The 19,844-nt window shown below is 44.5% G+C and overlaps 2 protein-coding genes across 5 annotated transcripts; one reads left to right on the plus strand and one right to left on the minus strand.

Annotated features, from left to right (window-relative positions):
- Positions 1–66: 66 nt before the first annotated feature.
- Positions 67–7,008, minus strand: coq2 (coenzyme Q2 4-hydroxybenzoate polyprenyltransferase). Of its 3 annotated transcripts, none has more exons than XM_058070790.1 (8): positions 6,832–7,008; positions 4,751–5,084; positions 4,424–4,590; positions 3,171–3,292; positions 2,073–2,158; positions 1,880–2,013; positions 1,619–1,807; positions 136–1,553 (listed from the first exon to the last, which is right to left on the minus strand). In XM_058070790.1, the coding sequence occupies exons 2-8, from the start codon at positions 5,031–5,033 to the stop codon at positions 1,416–1,418; spliced, it is 1,119 nt and encodes a 372-aa protein (XP_057926773.1). In that variant the 5' UTR covers positions 5,034–5,084; positions 6,832–7,008; the 3' UTR covers positions 136–1,415. The 3 variants fall into 3 exon arrangements, with proteins under 3 accessions (XP_057926774.1, XP_057926773.1, XP_057926772.1); XM_058070789.1 differs by lacking the exon at positions 6,832–7,008 and adding an exon at positions 5,402–5,940 and having other exon boundaries at positions 138–1,553; XM_058070791.1 differs by lacking the exons at positions 4,424–4,590; positions 4,751–5,084; positions 6,832–7,008 and adding an exon at positions 3,680–3,849 and having other exon boundaries at positions 67–1,553.
- LOC131128178 (zinc finger protein 462-like) lies at positions 5,517–19,777 on the plus strand. Of its 2 annotated transcripts, none has more exons than XM_058070786.1 (10): positions 5,517–5,677; positions 7,449–12,289; positions 12,358–12,608; positions 12,790–12,908; positions 13,009–13,125; positions 13,190–13,430; positions 16,326–16,468; positions 16,556–16,779; positions 17,742–18,612; positions 19,182–19,777. In XM_058070786.1, exons 2-10 carry the CDS (start codon positions 7,481–7,483, stop codon positions 19,301–19,303), a joined length of 6,897 nt encoding a protein of 2,298 aa, XP_057926769.1. In that variant the 5' UTR covers positions 5,517–5,677; positions 7,449–7,480; the 3' UTR covers positions 19,304–19,777. The 2 variants fall into 2 exon arrangements, with proteins under 2 accessions (XP_057926769.1, XP_057926768.1); XM_058070785.1 differs by lacking the exon at positions 5,517–5,677 and adding an exon at positions 6,114–6,274.
- The last annotated feature ends 67 nt before the right edge of the window (positions 19,778–19,844 follow it).

The following is a 19,844-nucleotide window of genomic DNA, read 5'->3' on the forward strand; positions in this document are numbered from 1 at the left end:
TCAATCAATAAATAAAAAAACAAGTTGATACATTTGTTGTGTTCATGCGTGTTTCTCTTCCTGGTCTCGTTTTAACACAGGCTGGATGACAAGAGGGTTCACTCTGCATGCGTTTTTGTGCCTTGGCTCTGTAGTGGAATGAATGGCGAGAGTGAACATTCAGCATCTTGGTCCCAGTACGTGGAGGCGGAGCTAGTAGTGAGTGGATACACAAAATTCTGCAAGTTAGCAAATGTGGGAATATTTCAGTTTTAAACAGAATGGACAAGATGCGTGCATGAGCACCAACAAACCGATATGTCACATTTGTTCCAAGGAAGAAGGGCAATACAACATTCTGGCCAGTTTTCCCAACTGAGAAAAAAAAGTAAAATAGCGTTGGAGGTATTCATACCGATGGCAAAACAAAACAAAGCAAAACAAAACTGCAGGAAATGGTGCGCGCTCACAGACAGTGTTGCTCACTACACTGCAAAAGAAATGCAACCTTTCAATACAGTAGAAAAGCCAACATTTTGGGATATGTTAGAAATGTTTGACTGACAGTAGGAATTACATGTCGCAGACAGCAATTCAGCTCTGAGAGAATGTTTAGCACAGCTGCTAACATTGCTACTTCAGAGAGATCCCGCCTTAAACCACCCATCAGCCTGTTTGTGTTTCTTGCTGTGAATCAGTCAAATGAAGTTGCTGCACATTTTCATATGGCCTGTGGCTAGTTTGCACTTTTTGTTGACCTGCTGAGGAAATATAGCAATGGTCAGTATTTATTCAAGTGCAATTTCCATTTTATTTGTTTTTACTGTTGTGTGTGGTTTTCATTGGGCTGTTTTATTCCTGACAGACAGGCTTTATTTTGTTATTGTTTTGGTTATAATTGTGAATTTATTCAAGTGCAATTTTTGCTAGAAGAGACTGAGACTGTTTTTATTATGTGGACTTTTGACAATCTAAAATAGTTGAAAAACACTTTTAACTATGAAGCTAAAGTGTGGAGATTTTTTGCTTTTAGCCCCTTTTTTATGAGGGTAGACCAAAACACGATTGTGTACCTTCCGCTATAATAAACATCATCCGAGTGTACACAATCCAAGTATATGAAGAAGGCTCTGTGGCACAAAAGAGGACACTTCTAGACATTTATGAGCATGTTTGGTGGATTGTTTGTGGTTAAAATGTAATAAGTAGCTGATCTTTAACAGAAGCGCTACTGTATGAACTTACAGTAACTCAGTAACTTGTTTTGGCACCTTTCTGCCCCCTAGTGGTGGGGGAAAAACACCTACTACTTCTGTTGGACGTCATTAGACTGTTCAGATGGAACTAATATTGGCTTTAATTTCATGATAATTCACATAATTAACAAATGTGTTTAAGAGCTTTCTTTTTTTACAATATGATAAACACTGACGTGTTTATAATAGTACTGTCTCTGTCCTTTCTTTCCACAGGTTACCAGCAACGATGCCTAAAAGTAACAACAGCCCGAGGTTTCTGTTGGATGCAAACTTCTTCCAGCAGTCTTCTGGCTTGTTGATGTCCAGAGTGTAAATCTAAAAGGGGAAAAAAACCCCATAAATGTCACATTAATGTCCAGCAGGTGGATGCTGCTCCTCACCTGGTGTGATAAGTGAACCCCCACAGTGGCGAGGACGGCATAGTAAGGGAGGGTCTGCTCCGCATGGACCCCGGCCACGACGAGGCCTGCCATCATGGCTGCCGTGAAGCCGCTCAGCCAGGGTTTGGTCTGCTCCCGGAACCTCAGTGCGGTCGACTTGACGCCCACCTTGACATCATCCTCCTTGTCCTAAACGACAGACCACCACGTTAGACCGCTTTGTCAGGTCTTCTCAAGACGCGAGTCACTCCACTCCAGCACCTGATGCGCGTAAATGGTGTCGTAGATCAACGTCCACATCACCCCGGAGAAGTACAGCGGGAGACACACGAACCAATCACAGGAGCCCTTGATGGCGGACCAGCCGAGCAGCGCCCCCCAGTTGAAGGTGAGACCTGCATGGAAGCAACACATAATAACGACGATAACGACTGCCAATTATTCGGCACCATACCAAGCACAAACTGTGGCCAATACGTGATCCTCTTCATCAGAGGGTAGGTGACGACTAGAGACAAGGAGGCGGCGCCCAGAGCGATGCTGTGATGAATTGATTGAAGAACATTAACATGTTAAAGATCCCGTATACAGTCATCCCTCCTTTATCACGGTTAACTAGTTCCAGAGCCGACCGCAATAAGTCAATTTCAGTGAAGTAGGATTCAATATTAATACACTGAATGTTTTCATAGTGAGAGCATATAAAAACCTTTTTATGACTTTCTAAATACAAGTTTTAACATTATTTGAGCCATTTATACATGAAATAACACCCAAATAGAGACTCCATTTGTCTTTGGTTTGCACCACATTGCAGGCAGCAGGCTAGCAGGCTAGGGGATCACTTAGTTAATTAGTTAGCCTCTCCAATTAACTTATTCTAAACTTTAAAAAGTGTTTCAAATGGAGTGGGGAAGGAGTTACCACTTCCACACGGAAAGAGAGGAGAACCTTTTGATTTGTACCACAATAGTGCCTTGAACCGGTCATAAAGTGCTATATATATCACAATATTGACGGTTACTATGGTACCCATTATGTCATTGGATGGTCATATCACCTCGTACTTCGGTATGTGACAAAAAATAAATAAAAATACAAAATAATAATAAAAAAATACATTATATTAGGGAAGCAGGAAGTGAACAAATGTAAGAGTTACTGATTGTAAAAGTAGCAGATGGAGGGGTAGGATTTAATAAGCTTTGCTTCTTCCTATTCCTTTTGGACATGTGGAACTGTGAACTGATTATGGGATGCACTCAATTGTAATCTGATGCATGTTCAAATGAAATGAAACTATGACCACAACATTACAATAGAGCGAGGGATGACTGTAGTACATTTCAAGGTGCCACGTATTGGATGCGTTGACCAAAATCAAGCCTTCATGCTGGGATTGAGGGTGCTATTTTAGCATGTGTAGTGAAGCCTTTGAACGCTCATCTGGTGCCACACAATTTCAAAAGTGTACATTTGAGTGCCTTTTCTCGCAGAACAAAACAAAAGAAGGCTAATTAATAAAAGAAAGAAAGTCTGTCACTACAAATACCTGTAATAGTTGAGGCAGAGGAGAACCCCAAGAGCGAGAGACAGCTGCCCTCCCAGAAACACCAAAGCCTGGAAGCGAGTAATCTGCCCCGCTGCAATGGGGCGAGTGGCCGTCCGGGTAACCTGGGCAATGGATATCGTCATCTTCAAGAAACAGTAAAGCTCAAAACACACAGTAGGTAGTCGATAATTCATAAATAAATCACATGGTAAAGTACTCTGGCTTTGTCGGCCTCTATATATTGCCATGTGTAAGCATGCGTCTGTGTTCCTCATCTTTCGCCTCCAAACAGCCAGGAAGCTGATCCACACGCTTTACAGAACAACGGTGAACAGAGTGAGACCTCTTAGTAAAAGCGTTGACGCCGCGCGAGAAGCAATGCAAGGTAATTTAGTACAAGTTAGGAGGGAAAAAGGTCCTTGCAAAGCCAAATGCCACTCCATCAACACGGACGATCATTTATTCGAAAGCGGAAGCAACATAAACGGCAACAAAACCAACTTGCCCACCTCAAACATGGCGACCCCACCCAGTTTTCCAATCTGGGAAAAAAAAACTACCCATGGAGATGCAGAGCCTTTGTTGTGACAGTCAACACTCACTGAGATGTTTGGTTGGCCAAGCAAATGCAAACGGAACGGCGCAAAATGGCGTGCGTTCACAGAAAGTCATTGCAAAAGAAATACTGCTCTTTCATGCAGTTTAAAAGCCAGCATTTCAAGAAATGCTGCTAAGGTTTGACAGACAGTTTGAACTGCCTGTGAGAAAATACAGTACATGTCATAAAGTGAATGATGACTTAATGATAAAGGAAATATTGCATTACTATGATTATTATTATACAACAGCGGTTTATTAGGTCTCAAAAGTGTTGACATATTGTTTAGCATCAAATTATGGAACAAATACTTATATTTATAATATTGTTTTGTGACTCGGTTAAATGAAAGTTTGTCAAGTCATATTTTCTACTTTCCTTAAAATTAATGTTAAAATCTCATCTCAGTCTTGTGGACCCAATCTCGTGTATCATCTCGTCTTGTGACTTTGGTGTTTCGTGATATCCCGAGACATGTTTGAGAAATGCTTATTACATTAAGTTTTATTACATTAAGTTACATCAAAGAACATCACATTTGTTACATTTGCACAAGTCAACGTGTCAGAAACAGCGCTGACTGATTTTTAAACCAGTGACAAATCGGGACAATAATGATTAACTGCTATATTGCTTTGTTCATTTAAATAGGTACCTTCTGGTCAAAGTCTTTATCCCACATGTCATTGATGGTACAGCCTGCTCCTCTCATCACCAGAGCACCTGTCCCAAAGAGGGCCAGCATTCCCAGGTCCGGAAAGCATCCCGGGTCTGCAGCCAGCGCGATGCTCCATGTGCACGGGAGGTACAACAGCCACGTTCCTACAACGTGCAAACAAACAGCTTACTGTAGGTCAAAATAAGTTTGGCAGTACTGCAGCATAATTCTGTTTCTAATATTTTGAACGCTCATCATGGAACTAAATGAGCTAACCAAAATACCACTGAGTCTGAGCAACATGTGTGACGGAACAATACACACCTATTGGTTTGTCCAGCCTCATCAAACGGAGGTATGGCTGGACAGGCGCCGGGGCTGCGTTCACAATTGCAGCAGCCGACACCCCGAATGATCTTCTTCCATGATGCTGTGCTTCATCAACAGATGATCGGATGAATCTCAGGCCGGGACCAACACTTGAGCGGAGACAGCCTCTGGACAGCCTTTCTTCCGTGTGGGAGATGGTGCTGGAGAGGCAGGTGGAATACCGGAATATCCTCAGAGCGTTCAGCGTAGCCTGGCAGGTCAGTTTGGATGGAAGCATGGTGTTTCTCGGGGGATCATTCTCTGTTTGACCCTAGCAGGCAATGTCAGGCTTGGGCACACAAACACACACAATGACTTTTCAAGAATATGCAAGGGCAGGCAATTTCTTTGTTCCACGCAGGTGCACCATTTTCCACTTTTCTGTGTGTCGCTTTAACACTGTTATACTATACCATAATAAATCCTTACGATATGCATAAGACACATAAGTATAGTACTTCTGTCCCGCCGGCTCAAACGTAACATTTTTGACGTAAAGGTGATAAAAAAAAACTCACGATGAATTACAGAAGACTAAATAAAGAGTAATAAAAAGTAATCGGATAAATTGTGAATAAATAAATGGATGTCATGCTTATTAATTACCATCGCTCTCGTGTTATTGTCCGCTTCCTGGTTGAGATGGTCCGTCTGTGCATGGTTCCGGAAGAAACATGTTGCACAAAGGAACTAATTATGGGTAGTTTGGAGTGCCATTGTGGAAATGTTTTTGGATATTAGAATAGATCAGTCTAAAGAAAATAAAAATAGAGCGATAGATATTTAATGTAAAATGCCTACGCTCATATTTGGAATACAAAGCCACCGTTGGGTGTGTTTCTTACAGCAATAACAGGTTGAAATACCCCGGAGGCAGACGGAGTAAGTAAAATACATTAAATACGATTTTTTACAACGTTGTATTTGTATGGTGTGAAATGTGTTTTTCAAGTCTTAAAAGTGTATATTTCATGTTAGCGATGGCGCTTTGCCAAATGTACGGCGACCGGGTTAATTGAGGTGGGGATTCATGCAAATTCGGATTGTTTCTGAATGCAATTATGTGCCAATTAACTCTTTCTTATTCCAACACATAAAATAACAGTGTATATAATGTAGTCCCCAGTTCCACGCCCCCACCAAAAAAAACAAAAAACAAAGCCGTTTTCAAAGCAGATATTCCCACTTTTATCATTGAACTCGATAAGCATTAGTGACGAATTATTTGCGCGACAACTTAACTTCCGCTTGTCACCTTCAGTGTAAAACTACGATTGCAGTATTTCCTCTATCGAAGGCGGACTGGTTTGGATCGATGCGTTTTATTATACAATTCCCAACACATTTGCCGGAAGTCAAGTTGGTGTACACGAAAGTGACACCGCACTCCCGCGAAAAATGGCGGAAATTTGTGTTGTCTTATCAACATCTGCTCTTCGAAGCGTTGCAATCTGAACCACGACCTGTTGACATTGCTTGGTGAGTGCACTTAATGTGTTTGTGGACCATCTAAGCTGTCTTGTCTTCCCAAGAGTTCAGTCAGTCGTACTGGTCTGGTTTTCAATTAAAACACCCCTGTCGGTTGGAAGTTGTCGTGTTACACTTTTTGTGTTACTTTTGCTATTGTTGTAGGTGTGCAACATAGTAGCTTTGCCCTGAGTATTATACGCAGAACACTTCGTTGTGTTGCGTTTTATAACTATGACGCTTGCTGCTAGCGCTGCTATCTGTTGAGTGTATTCATCTTCCCCTCTTATACTCTTCAACATTTACACACACATGCTAGCATATTCTCTAAATTCCACGCCTACTTGAATTAATTGCATTGTTGTGTGACTACATATCAATGCGGTAGTAGGTGAAATAACCAATACTGTCAATGCTTTGTATTAAAGTCAACAGTGTTGCAGAGCAGTAAATGACATTTCAGCCATCCATTAATCCATTCATTTTTATACATCATTAGGGGTCAAGGGTGAGCTTTAGTCTCCAGTTAGCTTAGCATGCTTGTGGGATGCAGTAAGAAGCCATAGTACCTGGAGAAAAATCCACGCCAACACAGGGAGAACATGCAAACTCCAATTCCAAACTCCGTTCCAATGCAGATTTACACACAAAAATATAAAATGCAACACTTTTGTTTTTGCTCCTGTCTTTCATGAACTGAACTCAAAAGATCTAAAAATGTTTCTGTACCTACCTCTCTCAAATATTATTCACAATTATTGAGCATTCAAAATACCTAATCAATCTACTTCACAGGTGTGGCATATCAAAGCAGCTTGATTATTGCACAGGTGTGCCTTAGGTTGGCCGCAATAAAAGCGCTTCTGCGCCATCACATGACATCGCAATGAACCATGTGCCTTTTTTGCACATAGACCGGACATAGAAGTCTGACATGTTATGACAGGCAGCCTAAATATTTTGTCATATGTTAATGCACGAAAATCCAAGCATTGGCCTCTGGTATTGTTTTATTGATTAGCGATGACAGAAGAATGAACTGAAATCCCCTTCTAAAGCCAATGTCATAATGCCTGAAGAGGTTGATGCAATTCCCTGTGATTCCCCAACTTTCAGTCCGGATTATCGATTGTCAAAATAAGATGCTGCCAGCTGTAATGTGTGTATTCTCCAATTTACCACCTAGGTGTGCCACTGCCATGACCTCGTACCTCTGGGATGCAAAAGGACATTGACATGATGCACAACCAAGCTGCTACTCAAGAACACGTGAGCCAGTCTTTCCAGTGTAGTCATTGTATACTCAATTTCAAAACCAAGGTCTTCTTATTCGATCACCTCAACAACGTGCATGGGGCTGCCAGAAGCGCTGGTTTGATTAATAATACCAAGAGTGACGCCTTGGCAAATACCCCGGAAGGAAGCCAACTTGCTAGTTTTGAAACTGGTCGCCTGGAGGTTCTGAAGGAACGGGAGCTTAACCAGGAGGAAAACAGCAATAACTTGGATGAAGAAGTTTTCAAAATCCAAGAGCTCATATCGGCGGATCAGGAGACAGACGGCGAAGAGGCGGATGACCTCCCTACCTCAAATACGAAAGCCTCGTCAAAGGATTTGAAGACGTACGAGAAGCCGCTACAGACCACCTCCATCGCCAACTATTTTGTAGTCGGCCCTCAGTCGAATGAGACATCCTCTGAGAAGTCGAGCGATCGCTCTGAGCGCGATGACGACAAAGACGGCAGCAGTGACGACGGTAGCAACAGCAGCAGTGACTTTAACGTTGACGCCCCCTCGGCCTCCCTCGATATCGCCAACAAAATGACGTTCTTGCAATACCATCACCTTTATGAAGCTGATCTGACACCCCCCATAGATCAAGTCAAAGAGCTCAGTTGTGAGAAAACGGCAAACAAAAAGACCGATAAGGCAAAGGAGGAGACGGGTCCAGTGACGGAGAACAAAACCACATTGGAATCGTCGGACAGGAAAGGGCTGTCCTTTGAAGTGAGCGAAGATGAGGATGAAAATGCAACGGTGAACCCCCGGAGTTACCGTTGCAAGCATTGTAGCCACAAAGACGAGAGCCTAAAACGCATGCATGCTCATTATCACAAAGCCCACCCTTACGTACGATATCGCTCAAACTACATCCAAGATCCCAGCGATCGCAGCGCTACCTTCCGGTGCCTCGTCTGTCCGGTTGACTTTTCCAGCGAAGTCGACCTCAGGAAGCATTACAGCGACGAGCACCCGGGGGCTCCGGATATTTTCTCACTGCATCGACGTCAACTCGGCCTGCTTTTCAAATGTTTTAGGTGTGCATTTACCTCGGGTGCATTGGATATGCTTAAAGAGCACTACGAAGAAATGCATCCGACACACAAGCCCCTGAAATCATTGATGCTCCTGAAATACTTGCCCACCCAATCCCAAGAAGGCCCGCCACTGTCGAAAGAACGTGAGAAGACACCCGGTTTAGCAAAACCTCCACGCGCCTCTCCTGAGAGTGGGCCAAATGTCACCTCGTACCGATGCCACCTCTGTCCTTTCAGCCACACGTCTGTGATTGTCATGCATGTCCACTATCAAAAAAATCACGCGGAAGAAGAGGTCACGTTTGACAGAATAAAACAACTCGCTTGTGTCGCCAAGAAGATGCCGGGCGATCCAAACTCGACCGGAGAAACCGACAAAGTGAAAAGAAAAAGCTCACATTCATTGATGAAGCCGCCTGAATCCCATTCAGAGGCTCCTCCCACCAAGAAAGTCAAGTCCTCAGAGGACAGAAATGAAGGAAGCGATTCGTCGCCTCAACGTAGAACACAACCTACCGATGACACACAAAAAACTGTAGAAGGAACATTGAAGCAAAACGCCAAGATGAAGCTCCAGAAACTCGTAGCCAAGGTCTCGTCAAGAACTACCTCGAAAGCCAGCAAACAAATGAAATCCAGCAGGGACGAACTTAAGCAAAAAGACGGCATCAAACCTGCCACTTCACTTCCGCGGTTCAACTGTTACGCTAATGCCCGGGATTTGTTTTACTGCTATAAGTGCAACTACGGGAATCCTTCTGTTAAAGGAGTAAAAGCCCATCAAGTCCAAATACATCAAAATATTCATGCCAGTAACGAAAGTATTGTCGCTTACACATCGAAAATTCACGATGAGTTAGAAAAATCCAGAACCCAAGCTAAAGATCCGTCTTGGTCTCCTCCGCTGCCACTTCCTCTCCTGAAAAAAGGAGACGAAGAGATGTTTTTCTGCCACTTCTGCAACTACAGACGACGGGCCATGTGCGAGGTCATCCATCACTACATCCAAAGACATCCTGGATTTGAGGCCACGGCGGAAGAAATCCATCTGTACACGTCCACGCTTCTCCAAAAGCTGCAGATGACACCGCAGAAGGCGGAAGAAGTCGGAGAAGCGGGCGGAGAATCTGTTGAGGAACCACAAAATAAAACCACAAAAATCAAAATACCCAAAGCCTCTCAGAAGATCAAGAACCTTCAGTGCCACGACTGCATTTACAAGACTCACAGCACAAGTCTTTTCAGGATCCATATGCAGAAATGCCACCGAGTGAATAACTCCAGCTCGGGGGTTTTAAAAGTTTACCTGAAGCAAGAAAACGTTCAGTCAGGCTACCGCTGCGACTTGTGCCCTTTCGCTCACAAGAAATCAATCATGTTGTACAAACACTACCGTCAAGAACACCCCGAAAGTCGATCCAGTCTGGATTTCATCACCACCAGCTTACAGGACGTCCACAAGAAGTCTTCCAGCAAGAAGAAAAGCCAAATAAAGCGAGAGCTTGACAGTGCGGATGAAACGGATGGTCTTCTGCAGAATGAAACCAGGACGCATTCATGTCGGGCGTGTTCTTTCAAAGGCAGCTCCGTGGCAAGCATCAAAGACCACTACCGTGCCGTCCATCCTTGGTGTGTCAAAGATGACGGCTCGGTCCCCAGCGACGGCAGCAGGAAGAAGCCAAACGGCAGCAAAAGCGAGGAAGACCGCAAAGAATTGGACTCCTTTGACGACTACCAAATTCCTCTGGAGTTTGAAAAGTTGTCGTCTCCGTCTCCCGAACCCGAGGTCTCGCCGCCTTCTCCGTGTGGTAACGACGCTGCCCGCAACACTAAAGAAACCAAACCTGCAACTGGAAGTACTGTGAAAAAACAAGACCACACCCGGAAGCGCGTGCATGTCTTTAAGTGTGCGTACTGTTCCTACGTGAACACCAAGCGTCAAGGGGTGCTCACTCACTGCCAGATGCGGCACACGGACCTCAAGTCCAGAGCAGAGAGTCTTCACGTGGATGAAAAACACGTACGCGACTGGGCGGACTGCATGAAAAGAAAAGGACACTGGGACATGCATAAGCCATTTCGGGGCCACATATGTAAACTCTGCCCCCGAATCCATGCCAATGTGGAGAATCTCAAAAAACACTACGAGCGGGACCACGACGAGGCCCCCCCACCCGACATCGAGGCAGATATAGGGAAAGGTAAACAAAAGAAAATCCCGAATAACTCCATTTCCGCATACAAGAATAAAATCACGCTATTCAGATGCCAACAATGCATCTACACCTGCAGCACTAAAATAGCATTTGGCCGACACATGCGCTTTAAGCACAAAAACGCCGCTCTTCAGGATTGTCGCTACAATTGCGTCTTATGTTCTAATTCTTACTTCAAGAAGAAACGTCTTGGAATCCATTATACCACAAAGCACGGCCAGGATGCCTACCAGAAATACTTCATACCGCTACATGATCATACTCCGGAGCAGCCGCCGCAAGCACCTGCCGCCAGTCCACAGCCGCCAGATACAGATACCAACCCGAGTACCGTTGCCAAATTAAAAAAAATAGTCTTCAGGTGCCCGTGTTGCCCCTATGTCAACTCCCGCCACCATGGAATGTCCATTCACTGCCAAATGCTTCACGCAGACTTCGCAGTCAGGATCGAGGAATTTGTAAAGGATGAAATTTTTATCAAAAGCACTTACCAATCGGGGACCAACAACAAAAGAGGCTACCTGTGTAACGTATGTCTGGGAATTTTTGTATCGCAAAAGAAGCTTAGTATCCACTGTGCGAAAAAACACAACCCGGATGCGGTTCCGACGGCTTCCCAACATGCTGCTGAAAAACCGGCATCCAAAGATCAGGATTCTCTCGGCTCACCATCGGAGGCTCCAGCACAGAATGAGAGAGATGCCCAGTCGGACGCTCGGCGGAAAAAGGCGGCGGATCATCATCGCCTGTACAAGTGCTCACTTTGTCCGTACTCATCGCAGATACGAAAGCGTCTTGCGGGGCATTACACCAAAGAACATGGAAAGCCCGCCTTCCTTAAACACTTTGCCCAGCAGTACCTGTATCCAAAAGCGAAAAAAGCGCACCCGGCGTCTCCGGACGATGTCGTAACCGAGGAACAGGAAGACGAGGCGCAACAGTCAAACGCGGTAGAACCCGAGGGGATGATCTACGAGTGTCGAATATGTGACTATAAAACGGGGGCTCGAAGGTACCTGACGTATCACTACAATAAGACTCACCAACTGGATGCAGTCACCAGATACAAGCTGCTAAAGGAGTACAACAAACGCAAAAGAAGCCCCCCCCCCCACCTGCTAAAAGAGTTGGACAGCTCTGATGACCAGCTGCCGAAAAACGAAGAGGAGCGCTCGGATGATAAATGCCTGACGGTAGATTCGGAAGTGCGCTCTGACAATAAATGCAAGAAGTGCCCCGACTTGGTCTTTGACTCGCCGGAGCTGCTGCTCAGCCACTACAATGGCGTGCACCGCGCCAACAAGCGTTTGGACTTCACTATAATATATCCGCTGGGCCGCTCCACAGGCGTTTACAGATGCACCCGCTGCCTCAAACAGATGAATGGAATTCGAAAGCTGTGGCACCACCTGGATCTCCACCGGGAGAAAATAATGAAGGCCAAAAAGAGGAAGTTACAAGCGTTCTCGCCAAAACCATCACAGCCCAAACAAGTAAGTTTTAATGACAATTTTTTCTTTCGATGTGTTTTTTACCCGTGCCTTTTTTATTTTGCGAGCAGGATGACTTGCAGGTGTCCGATACCGTGAGGGAGGTCTCTGAAGGCAACATACCGGAAGAGCAACACGTCTTGGCGTCGCCGTCCAAACCCGTGGAGGAAGAGCAACGGGATGCGGAATTGGGGAACGAGGTGCACGGATGCGCACATTGCCAGCGAACGTTCAAGTCGATCAACGGTTTGCGGACGCACGAGCGAAGCCATGCAACGTTGGCGGCCCTCAAGAAGCTGCCATCGACACAGTCACAGCTCAGGTGTGAAAGTCACTTCATGACCATCAGGGAGTTTGACATATGATTGACATATGTTAGCACTAGCGATGGTGGAGTCCACTCCAGTAGCCTTGGTGTTTCCCTTTAGCGGTAGCATTGATGTATCAGGAGTTACTCTGCCATGTCTTATTTGTTTTAAACCGCCATTCCCACATCCCTACAGCCTCAACAAGTATCTCCTCCACAAGCCTGGGACCATCAGGCCGTTCCAGTGCAGAATCTGCTTCTATCGGACCAACTTGATAGGCCTTTGGAACAACCATTTGCTGAAGAAGCACCTAGGTGGGGAACTTCTCCTTTAATTCTGTAGCCTCTTCTGCAGAAGCGCAACTATAAACGTGCAACCGTGTGTTCCTCGCTGCATGTTGGGTGGAATGTCCAGATGTCATCATACAGACCTCTGAAACCGACGACCAAGAGGAGACTCACAGTGCCGAGAGCGATCGTCCACCGTTATGCCATGACCAAGCACCCAAAAATAATGAAGGGCGTACTAAAGGTAAGTCCTCTGTAATGTTCTAAAGTCATGCTGTCGACCCATACCTGGTGTTTCTGTTCTACAGACTGGTACTTGGAGCCCCCGGAGGTACGGCGTCAGCTGAGCCACCTCAGCCTGATGGCGCAAAACGGCGCCTCGGCCGAAGCCAACAAACAGGCCCCCAGGGCAACGGACAACGGCCCCTTTCACTGCGAGTACTGCGGCTTCATTTCCGAGAGCCTACCCAGTCTGCGGCGACACTACATGAGTCGCCACGGCAGGAAGTTGTTCCGGTGCAAGAACTGCGACTTCTTCACCGGTTTAAGGTCAGTCAATCGCAGACATTGCAGTTTGGGCCAGCAGAGGGTGCCATGGTGATGATTCAGCCGGGAGACCGGTTAGCTTTAGCCTTGCACCAGCTGATGAATAAAGATTAAGATTAAGATATGCCTTTATTCGTCCCTCAGTGGGGAAATTTATATTGTACAGAGTCAGTTAAGCAGTACAAAATACACAATATAGAAAAATAAACAATATAAACAACCCAAGTATAACGAAATCAACAGTTTTTCCCAGAGTTATATACAATACAGTATGCAAATAATATGAAACGAGATGAGATATATGACCAGTCTATACACTGAGATCTTGTTAGGGAGTTAATATGAGGCATTATGGAAATACTTCACATAGAACTTAGTATATTGCATTTAAAGCCCTTAATAGCCCTTAATATAAGCAGCTCAATCATGAGAAGACACCAACTTTGGATCCCTCGTTAGTGTTTCACAGTTACTTTTATTGGCTGCACGGTGCACCCCAGCCTGTGTAACCTTTGCTGCTGGTCCACGTTCCCCCAGGTCTGATGGTGTCTGTGTTTTCATTGTCTTTTGCCGCTAAACAGGCAAGGAGAAGGTTCAGTCTGTGCATTTGTTTCAACACCTAGATGAAAATGAGTGTCGTTTAATACATACCGTATTTTCTGGACTATAAGTCGCTCCGGAGTATAAGTCGCACAAGGCCAAAAATGCATAATTAGGTAGAAAAAAACATACATAAGTCGCACTTTAGTATAAGTTGCATTTTTTGTGGGTAATTTATTTTCCAAAACAGACATTACGTCCTCTTGGAAGGCAAGTTCTAACAATAAAAGAATAGAGAACAGGCTGAATAGGTGTAAGATATGCTAACACAGGGGTCTCAAACTCAATTTACTTGGGGGCCACTGGAGCTAGGGTCTGGGTGAGACTGGGCCGCATCAGGTTTTCCCCCCCAAAAAAACAAACGCATTTATTAAAAACTGAAAAATATACAAACTTTTTCAGTGCTTTGGTTCCGATTTTCTACAATAAAAGCTCTGATAAAACATTCTACTGTTCTCAAATATCTTAATTTTTATTTTTCTGCACGAAATAAGATGAAAAATAAATAAACAAATCAAGAATAAAGAAAATCAATCAATCAGTAATAAATAAATATAATAATAATAAAACGGCAAATAATAAAAACTTAAGAAACCACATATAGTTGGTGGGTAGACAAATTATTTTTTTCAGATTAAAATTAACAAAGCATTAGAGCCCTGTAGACATGACATTTATATTCTTTTTATTTACAACATATTGCGCAACTGCAGGGTCTTGAGACACATGCTAACTCGCAAACTAGAGAGCTAGCGACCTAAACGGTAGCCTCCAAGTTATTTCCTTTAAACTTATAAAGCCAAAAACTTACCACTTCCACACGGATAGGGAGGATAACTATTAACAGTTATTTAACCTTTAACATGAACATTAATCAAACGTAATAATTTTTTCTGGGTACATGATACCATACAGCATCCATATCAAACTTGCGCGGGCCGCACTAACATTAAACTTTCATATCAAGGCGGGGGCCTCAAACTAGGCCGCGTGTTTGAGACCCCTGTGCCAACACAATGCTTATTCAGCTACACCAAAAATAAACATGAACAGAAAAGGTGTCCAGTGTTTATGGAACATAAACACTTTTTTCATTTATAAGTCGCTCTGGAGTATAAGTCGCAGGAATAGCCAACCTATGCAAAAAAGTGTGACTTATAGTCCAGAAAATACGGTAATCACATTTGCAACTATGTGTGAAATACGCTAATTTTTACGGAGTTTTAGTAGCTCAACATTTGAATCACAATTCCCGTTTTGAGCGTCAAAATGTATTTTCTGGGATTTCCAAGCATTGTTAAATGCATTAAACTGTACTTTTGCAGTAAGAGTTAGGTTCATGACTGATAAATGTATCCACCCATCGTTTTCTTTGTCTTTCTGTTTAATTAGACCACACATACGTGCATAATTAAGACATTATTGGGATTTTCGGCCGCGTGTTTGAGACCCCTGTGCTAACACAATGCTTATTCAGCTATACCAAAAATAAACATGAACACAAAAGGTGTCCAGTGTTTATGGAACATAAACAGTTTTTTCATTTATAAGTCGCTCTGGAGTATAAGTCGCAGGAACAGCCAACCTATGAAAAAATGTGTGAAAAAATCTTTTTACTTTTTACTCCAGTTGAAAAGCCAGCACATCAAAAAATGCTGCATACGTTTTATAGACGGTAAGAATTGCTTACATGTGAAATATGACACATTTAAGGAAATACAGCATTATTATACGATGTTGTTGTAGTTACATTATCATCGCATTAGTGGTTTATTTGGTCTTAAAAAAAACATCCTAATTGGGGGAAAATAAACAATGAACGCACCTGCTTTGTTTTGTGACTCCCTTATATTAACCTTAAAACCGCAATGATGGCGTACAGTTACAGCCCTAGTTATGTTTTGAATGGCCTCCCTTTGCAGTACAGCACCTCGCAAAAGTGAGTACACCCCTTACATTTCCACAAATATGTTATTATGTAGTTTGATGTACAACGCTGACATAATAAACGGGTACGGGTGTCATGTGATAGAAGGTGTTAGAAGCTTGCAGGTGTGTTAGACTTGCTGTTATCGCTCCAACACGCTCTCATACTAGTGACTGGAAGTTCGACATGGCACCCCATGGCAGAGAAGTCCGAGGATGTGATGAGTGTTGCCAACATTCCCTGCAGAGGTTGAAGGGGTGGGGTGTCCGCCTGGCCTGTCCTGTCCTGTGTGCCTGTCCTCTCAGAAGGCCACTTTAGATATCAATCTTTCATAATAAATCATGTCCTCAGTGTCCTCCTCATCCCAACAGGAAAACCCTGAAGATGCACATGGAGACGGATCATTCCACCTTCCAAAAAGAACCCCCTCCCCACGACGGTGTCCGCTGCCCGTTCTGCCTCTACGAGACCAAGAACAAGAACAACATGATCGACCACGTCCTGTTGCATCGTGGTACGTGACCTTCCCAGCTGACTGACAACATATCTGACATACGCTGACTTGTTTTTTGGGTTTTTTTTTTCCCTCGTGCGTCTGCAGAGGAACGCGTCGTCCCCATGGAGGTGCGGCGCCCGAAGCTCTCCCGCTACCTTCACGGCATCGTCTTCCGCTGTCACAAGTGCACGTACACGAGCGCCAGCGCCGAGAACCTGCGCTCGCACGTGGCCAAGCATGACAACGTCAAGCCCTACCGGTGCCGCCTGTGCTACTTCGACTGCGTTAAGCTGAGTGCCTTGGAGGCCCACCTGTGTAGTAAACATCAAGTGAGTACCGCAGACGTGGGGGACCTATGCACATTTTCAACTGGAAAATACAGATATTTCTTTCATGGTGCATCATACCCTAAATATGCAACAACGCCTCGTTTGCATGACCGGTTTTTGGAAAAAAGTTTTTTAACTAATCATGTTAAAAATAAATATTGCAAATAAAGCATTAAAGTGAAATGTGCTGTTCATCAGCTCAACAGTCTTTAGACCAATTTAAGGTCAGGTATTCACACTTCAAAGATCCTGAGGGTGACGGAACAAAAACAAAGGGTAGACCCAGAAAATGTCCCTGAGCCAGAGGATCCCATTGGCTGTGTGTCAGGTGACGACCCTCAGCCCAAATGAAGGTTGTTCCTGGTGCCAAGTGCAGTCCAATAACCGTCACATGGCATCTGCCAGGGACGGCTTATGTCTGCTTCGGCGTCACAAAATTGGATATTTGAGCACCAAACAAAGTTTAATTCTCCCTTGACGGTCCTGTTGGCTTCCAACGTTACTGGCATGTCAAGGAGATCCCATCGGAGATGGAACAATGGAGCTTCATGTTGTGCAGGGGCGTCAAACGGCAGCCAGGTTATGTGGAGATGTTGCAGGGGGCATCCCACATGGCTGAAGGCCCTCGTCTGTGTCGTAATGACTGGCTTTTTTACTGCCAGGACAACGCTGCACTACACAAAGGGCTTCTTCCAGAGGAATGTCACTCACAATGTCAACAACGTCACTCACTAACAAAAATGGCACAGCTACTCATGACATGAGTCATGAGACTACTTTTTCTAATGGTGTGAATATGACGAATATGAAAGCACTATGATATGTTATGAGATATGAGATGTGCTATGCTATGAGATATGCTATGAGATGAGATGTGTCGGCCAACATTATTGTCATGAGTTCTTTGGCATTTCACAATTTTCACTCTCATTTGAATATATATTGTTGTCTTGGTTGGGCAGGTTGTGAGAAACCACGAGCTTGTGGGTCAGGTGAATTTGGACCAGCTGGAGATGAAGGTCAACAGGAAGACTGAAGAGGTGGAGGAGGAAGAAGAAGAAGAGGAGGAGGAAGAAGAGGAGGACGAGGAGGGGTCCCGTGTGGAGCACCAGGACATGGAAACTGAGGATGGCTTTACAGATTTAAAAGAAGAAACTCCGAAGAAGGGAGGTAGGAAGCTCGCAGAGGATGCTGTGAGGATGAAGGAAAGCAACTGTGTAGATAAGAAGATGCAGGAGCAGCAGGAGGAGGTGAGAGAGACATTCAGGCCAAACACAGAGGAACCAGAGAATAATTCCGACCTCCAAAGTGAGCACAGAAGCTCACTCAGAACAACAGAAGAAGAAGAAGGAGGAAAGCAGGATGCCGTGGTGGAGGGTAGCTCCAAGAAACGCCACAAGTTGAAACTGAAGTCCCTCAAGGACAAGACGCTGGACATCGAGGCGCAGGTGGAAAAGGACATACTGCGCCACATCCTGCAGCTGAACGAGGACGTGGACCTCCGCAAGCCTCGCAGGAAGGTGGAGGAGCAGCGAAGCGTCTGCGTGCATCAGATCCTCTCCCAGGATGACAAAGCCGGGAGGGACTTCAAGCAGGAAACGGACAGACGGAGCAGTACTTTGATGGAAAGCTCCACAGACGATACAGCCGACAGAAGCAAGTTGGGTGACTGTTACGGACACAGGGCGATATCTGGTGAGGGATGTCTGAAGGAGGAAAGGAGCCCCGTCACACTGAATGACGGGAAAGGACATGAGGAGGTGGAGGAGAAACGTGTGAAGCTTGAGGAACATCAGGAGGAAGAACAAGCAGGAAGGACATCTGAGCTGCAAAGTAAGAAACTCAATGTTTTAGGAGGTCAGAGGTCACCTCAGTACGGTTTATTAGTGGGGGGCGTGTACAAGGGACGGGCCGTGGAAGCATTCATTCATTCATTCATTTTCTTCCGCTTTTTCCTCACATATCCCAGCTGTCTTCGGGCGAGAGGCGGGGTACACCCTGGACTGGTCGCCAGCCAGTCACAGGGCACATATAGACAAACAACCATTCACACTCACATTCATACCTATGGACAATTTGGAGTCGCCAATTAACCTAGCATGTTTTTGGAATGTGGGAGGAAACCGGAGTACCCGGAGAAAACCCACACATGCACGGGGAGAACATGCAAACTCCACACAGAGATGGCCGAGGGTGGAATTGAACCCTGGTCTCCTAGCTGTGAGGTCTGTGCGCTAACCACTCGACCGCCGTGCTGCCTGCATTCCTTCATGTTGTCATTAAAAGTTGCAGCTTCAAACGTTCTCATCCATCCATCCATCTTCGGGTCGCAGGGGAAGACAAAACCTGGCAGGAAAATGAAATACTGTTATAAAGTAATACACACTCTGTTTACTGTGCAGGTGTGTCGGAGGCCGGGGATGTGGCTGTTCCCAAGGAGAAGACATTCCCTTGTGAGTTGTGTGGACGAATCCTCAAAAGTGAATCGGAGCTCGGGCGCCACGCCTCTCGCCACGGAATGTAGAAGAAGCCTTCACGTACACGAACGCGGGCCAGAAGCATTGAAACTCTAATTCCAAAACATTTCAGATATCCTGCCTTTAATGTTACATTTTTTACATTTTAAACATTTTCTAACGGATTATGTTTCTTTTATGTTAAATATTAAGTTTTGTTTATTAGATTAAATAAAGCTTTAGAAAACAGCCGTTAAATGTGTGACATTTTCATTTAGCTCTCCGTTTTAGGACTTTCATGTGAACAACAAGTCTACTACTGTACTGTAAAAACAAAAATACAACAAAAAAAAGTTTTATTTTATTTTTTTTTTACCAAAAACTGGACCAAACTCCAAAATCCTGAAGTGATATTGTTGCTTTCAAGGAATATAGGACGTTTGTGCCTTCCTGTCTCGTGTCAAACCATGCCAACAGTAATAAACTTTTGTTTGTTTTTTTACAGCGTGATGTTTTCAATAAAATGGTTTCGTTCCATTTCACATATCGATTTTTATGTGCTGTCGAAGATCAGTAAATGCTGCTTTATAGGAACGCCTGTAAAATCCG

This window comes from Doryrhamphus excisus, chromosome 4 (assembly GCF_030265055.1).
Source record: "Doryrhamphus excisus isolate RoL2022-K1 chromosome 4, RoL_Dexc_1.0, whole genome shotgun sequence".
In the NCBI taxonomy this organism is placed as follows: Eukaryota; Metazoa; Chordata; class Actinopteri; order Syngnathiformes; family Syngnathidae; genus Doryrhamphus; species Doryrhamphus excisus.

Coding starts and splice junctions, on each gene's coding strand:
- coq2 (XM_058070790.1), bottom strand. CDS start 5,033: ATGCTTCCATCCAAACTGACCTGCCAGGCTACGCTGAACGCTCTGAGG. Junction 2,014..2,072: donor TTGGCCACAGTTTGTGCTTG/GTATGGTGCCGA, acceptor GCTTCCATGCAG/GTCTCACCTTCAACTGGGGG. Junction 1,808..1,879: donor ACACCATTTACGCGCATCAG/GTGCTGGAGTGG, acceptor TCTGTCGTTTAG/GACAAGGAGGATGATGTCAA.
- LOC131128178 (XM_058070786.1), top strand. CDS start 7,481: ATGCAAAAGGACATTGACATGATGCACAACCAAGCTGCTACTCAAGAA. Junction 13,431..16,325: donor GACTTCTTCACCGGTTTAAG/GTCAGTCAATCG, acceptor TCATCCCAACAG/GAAAACCCTGAAGATGCACA. Junction 16,780..17,741: donor ACCTGTGTAGTAAACATCAA/GTGAGTACCGCA, acceptor TTGGTTGGGCAG/GTTGTGAGAAACCACGAGCT.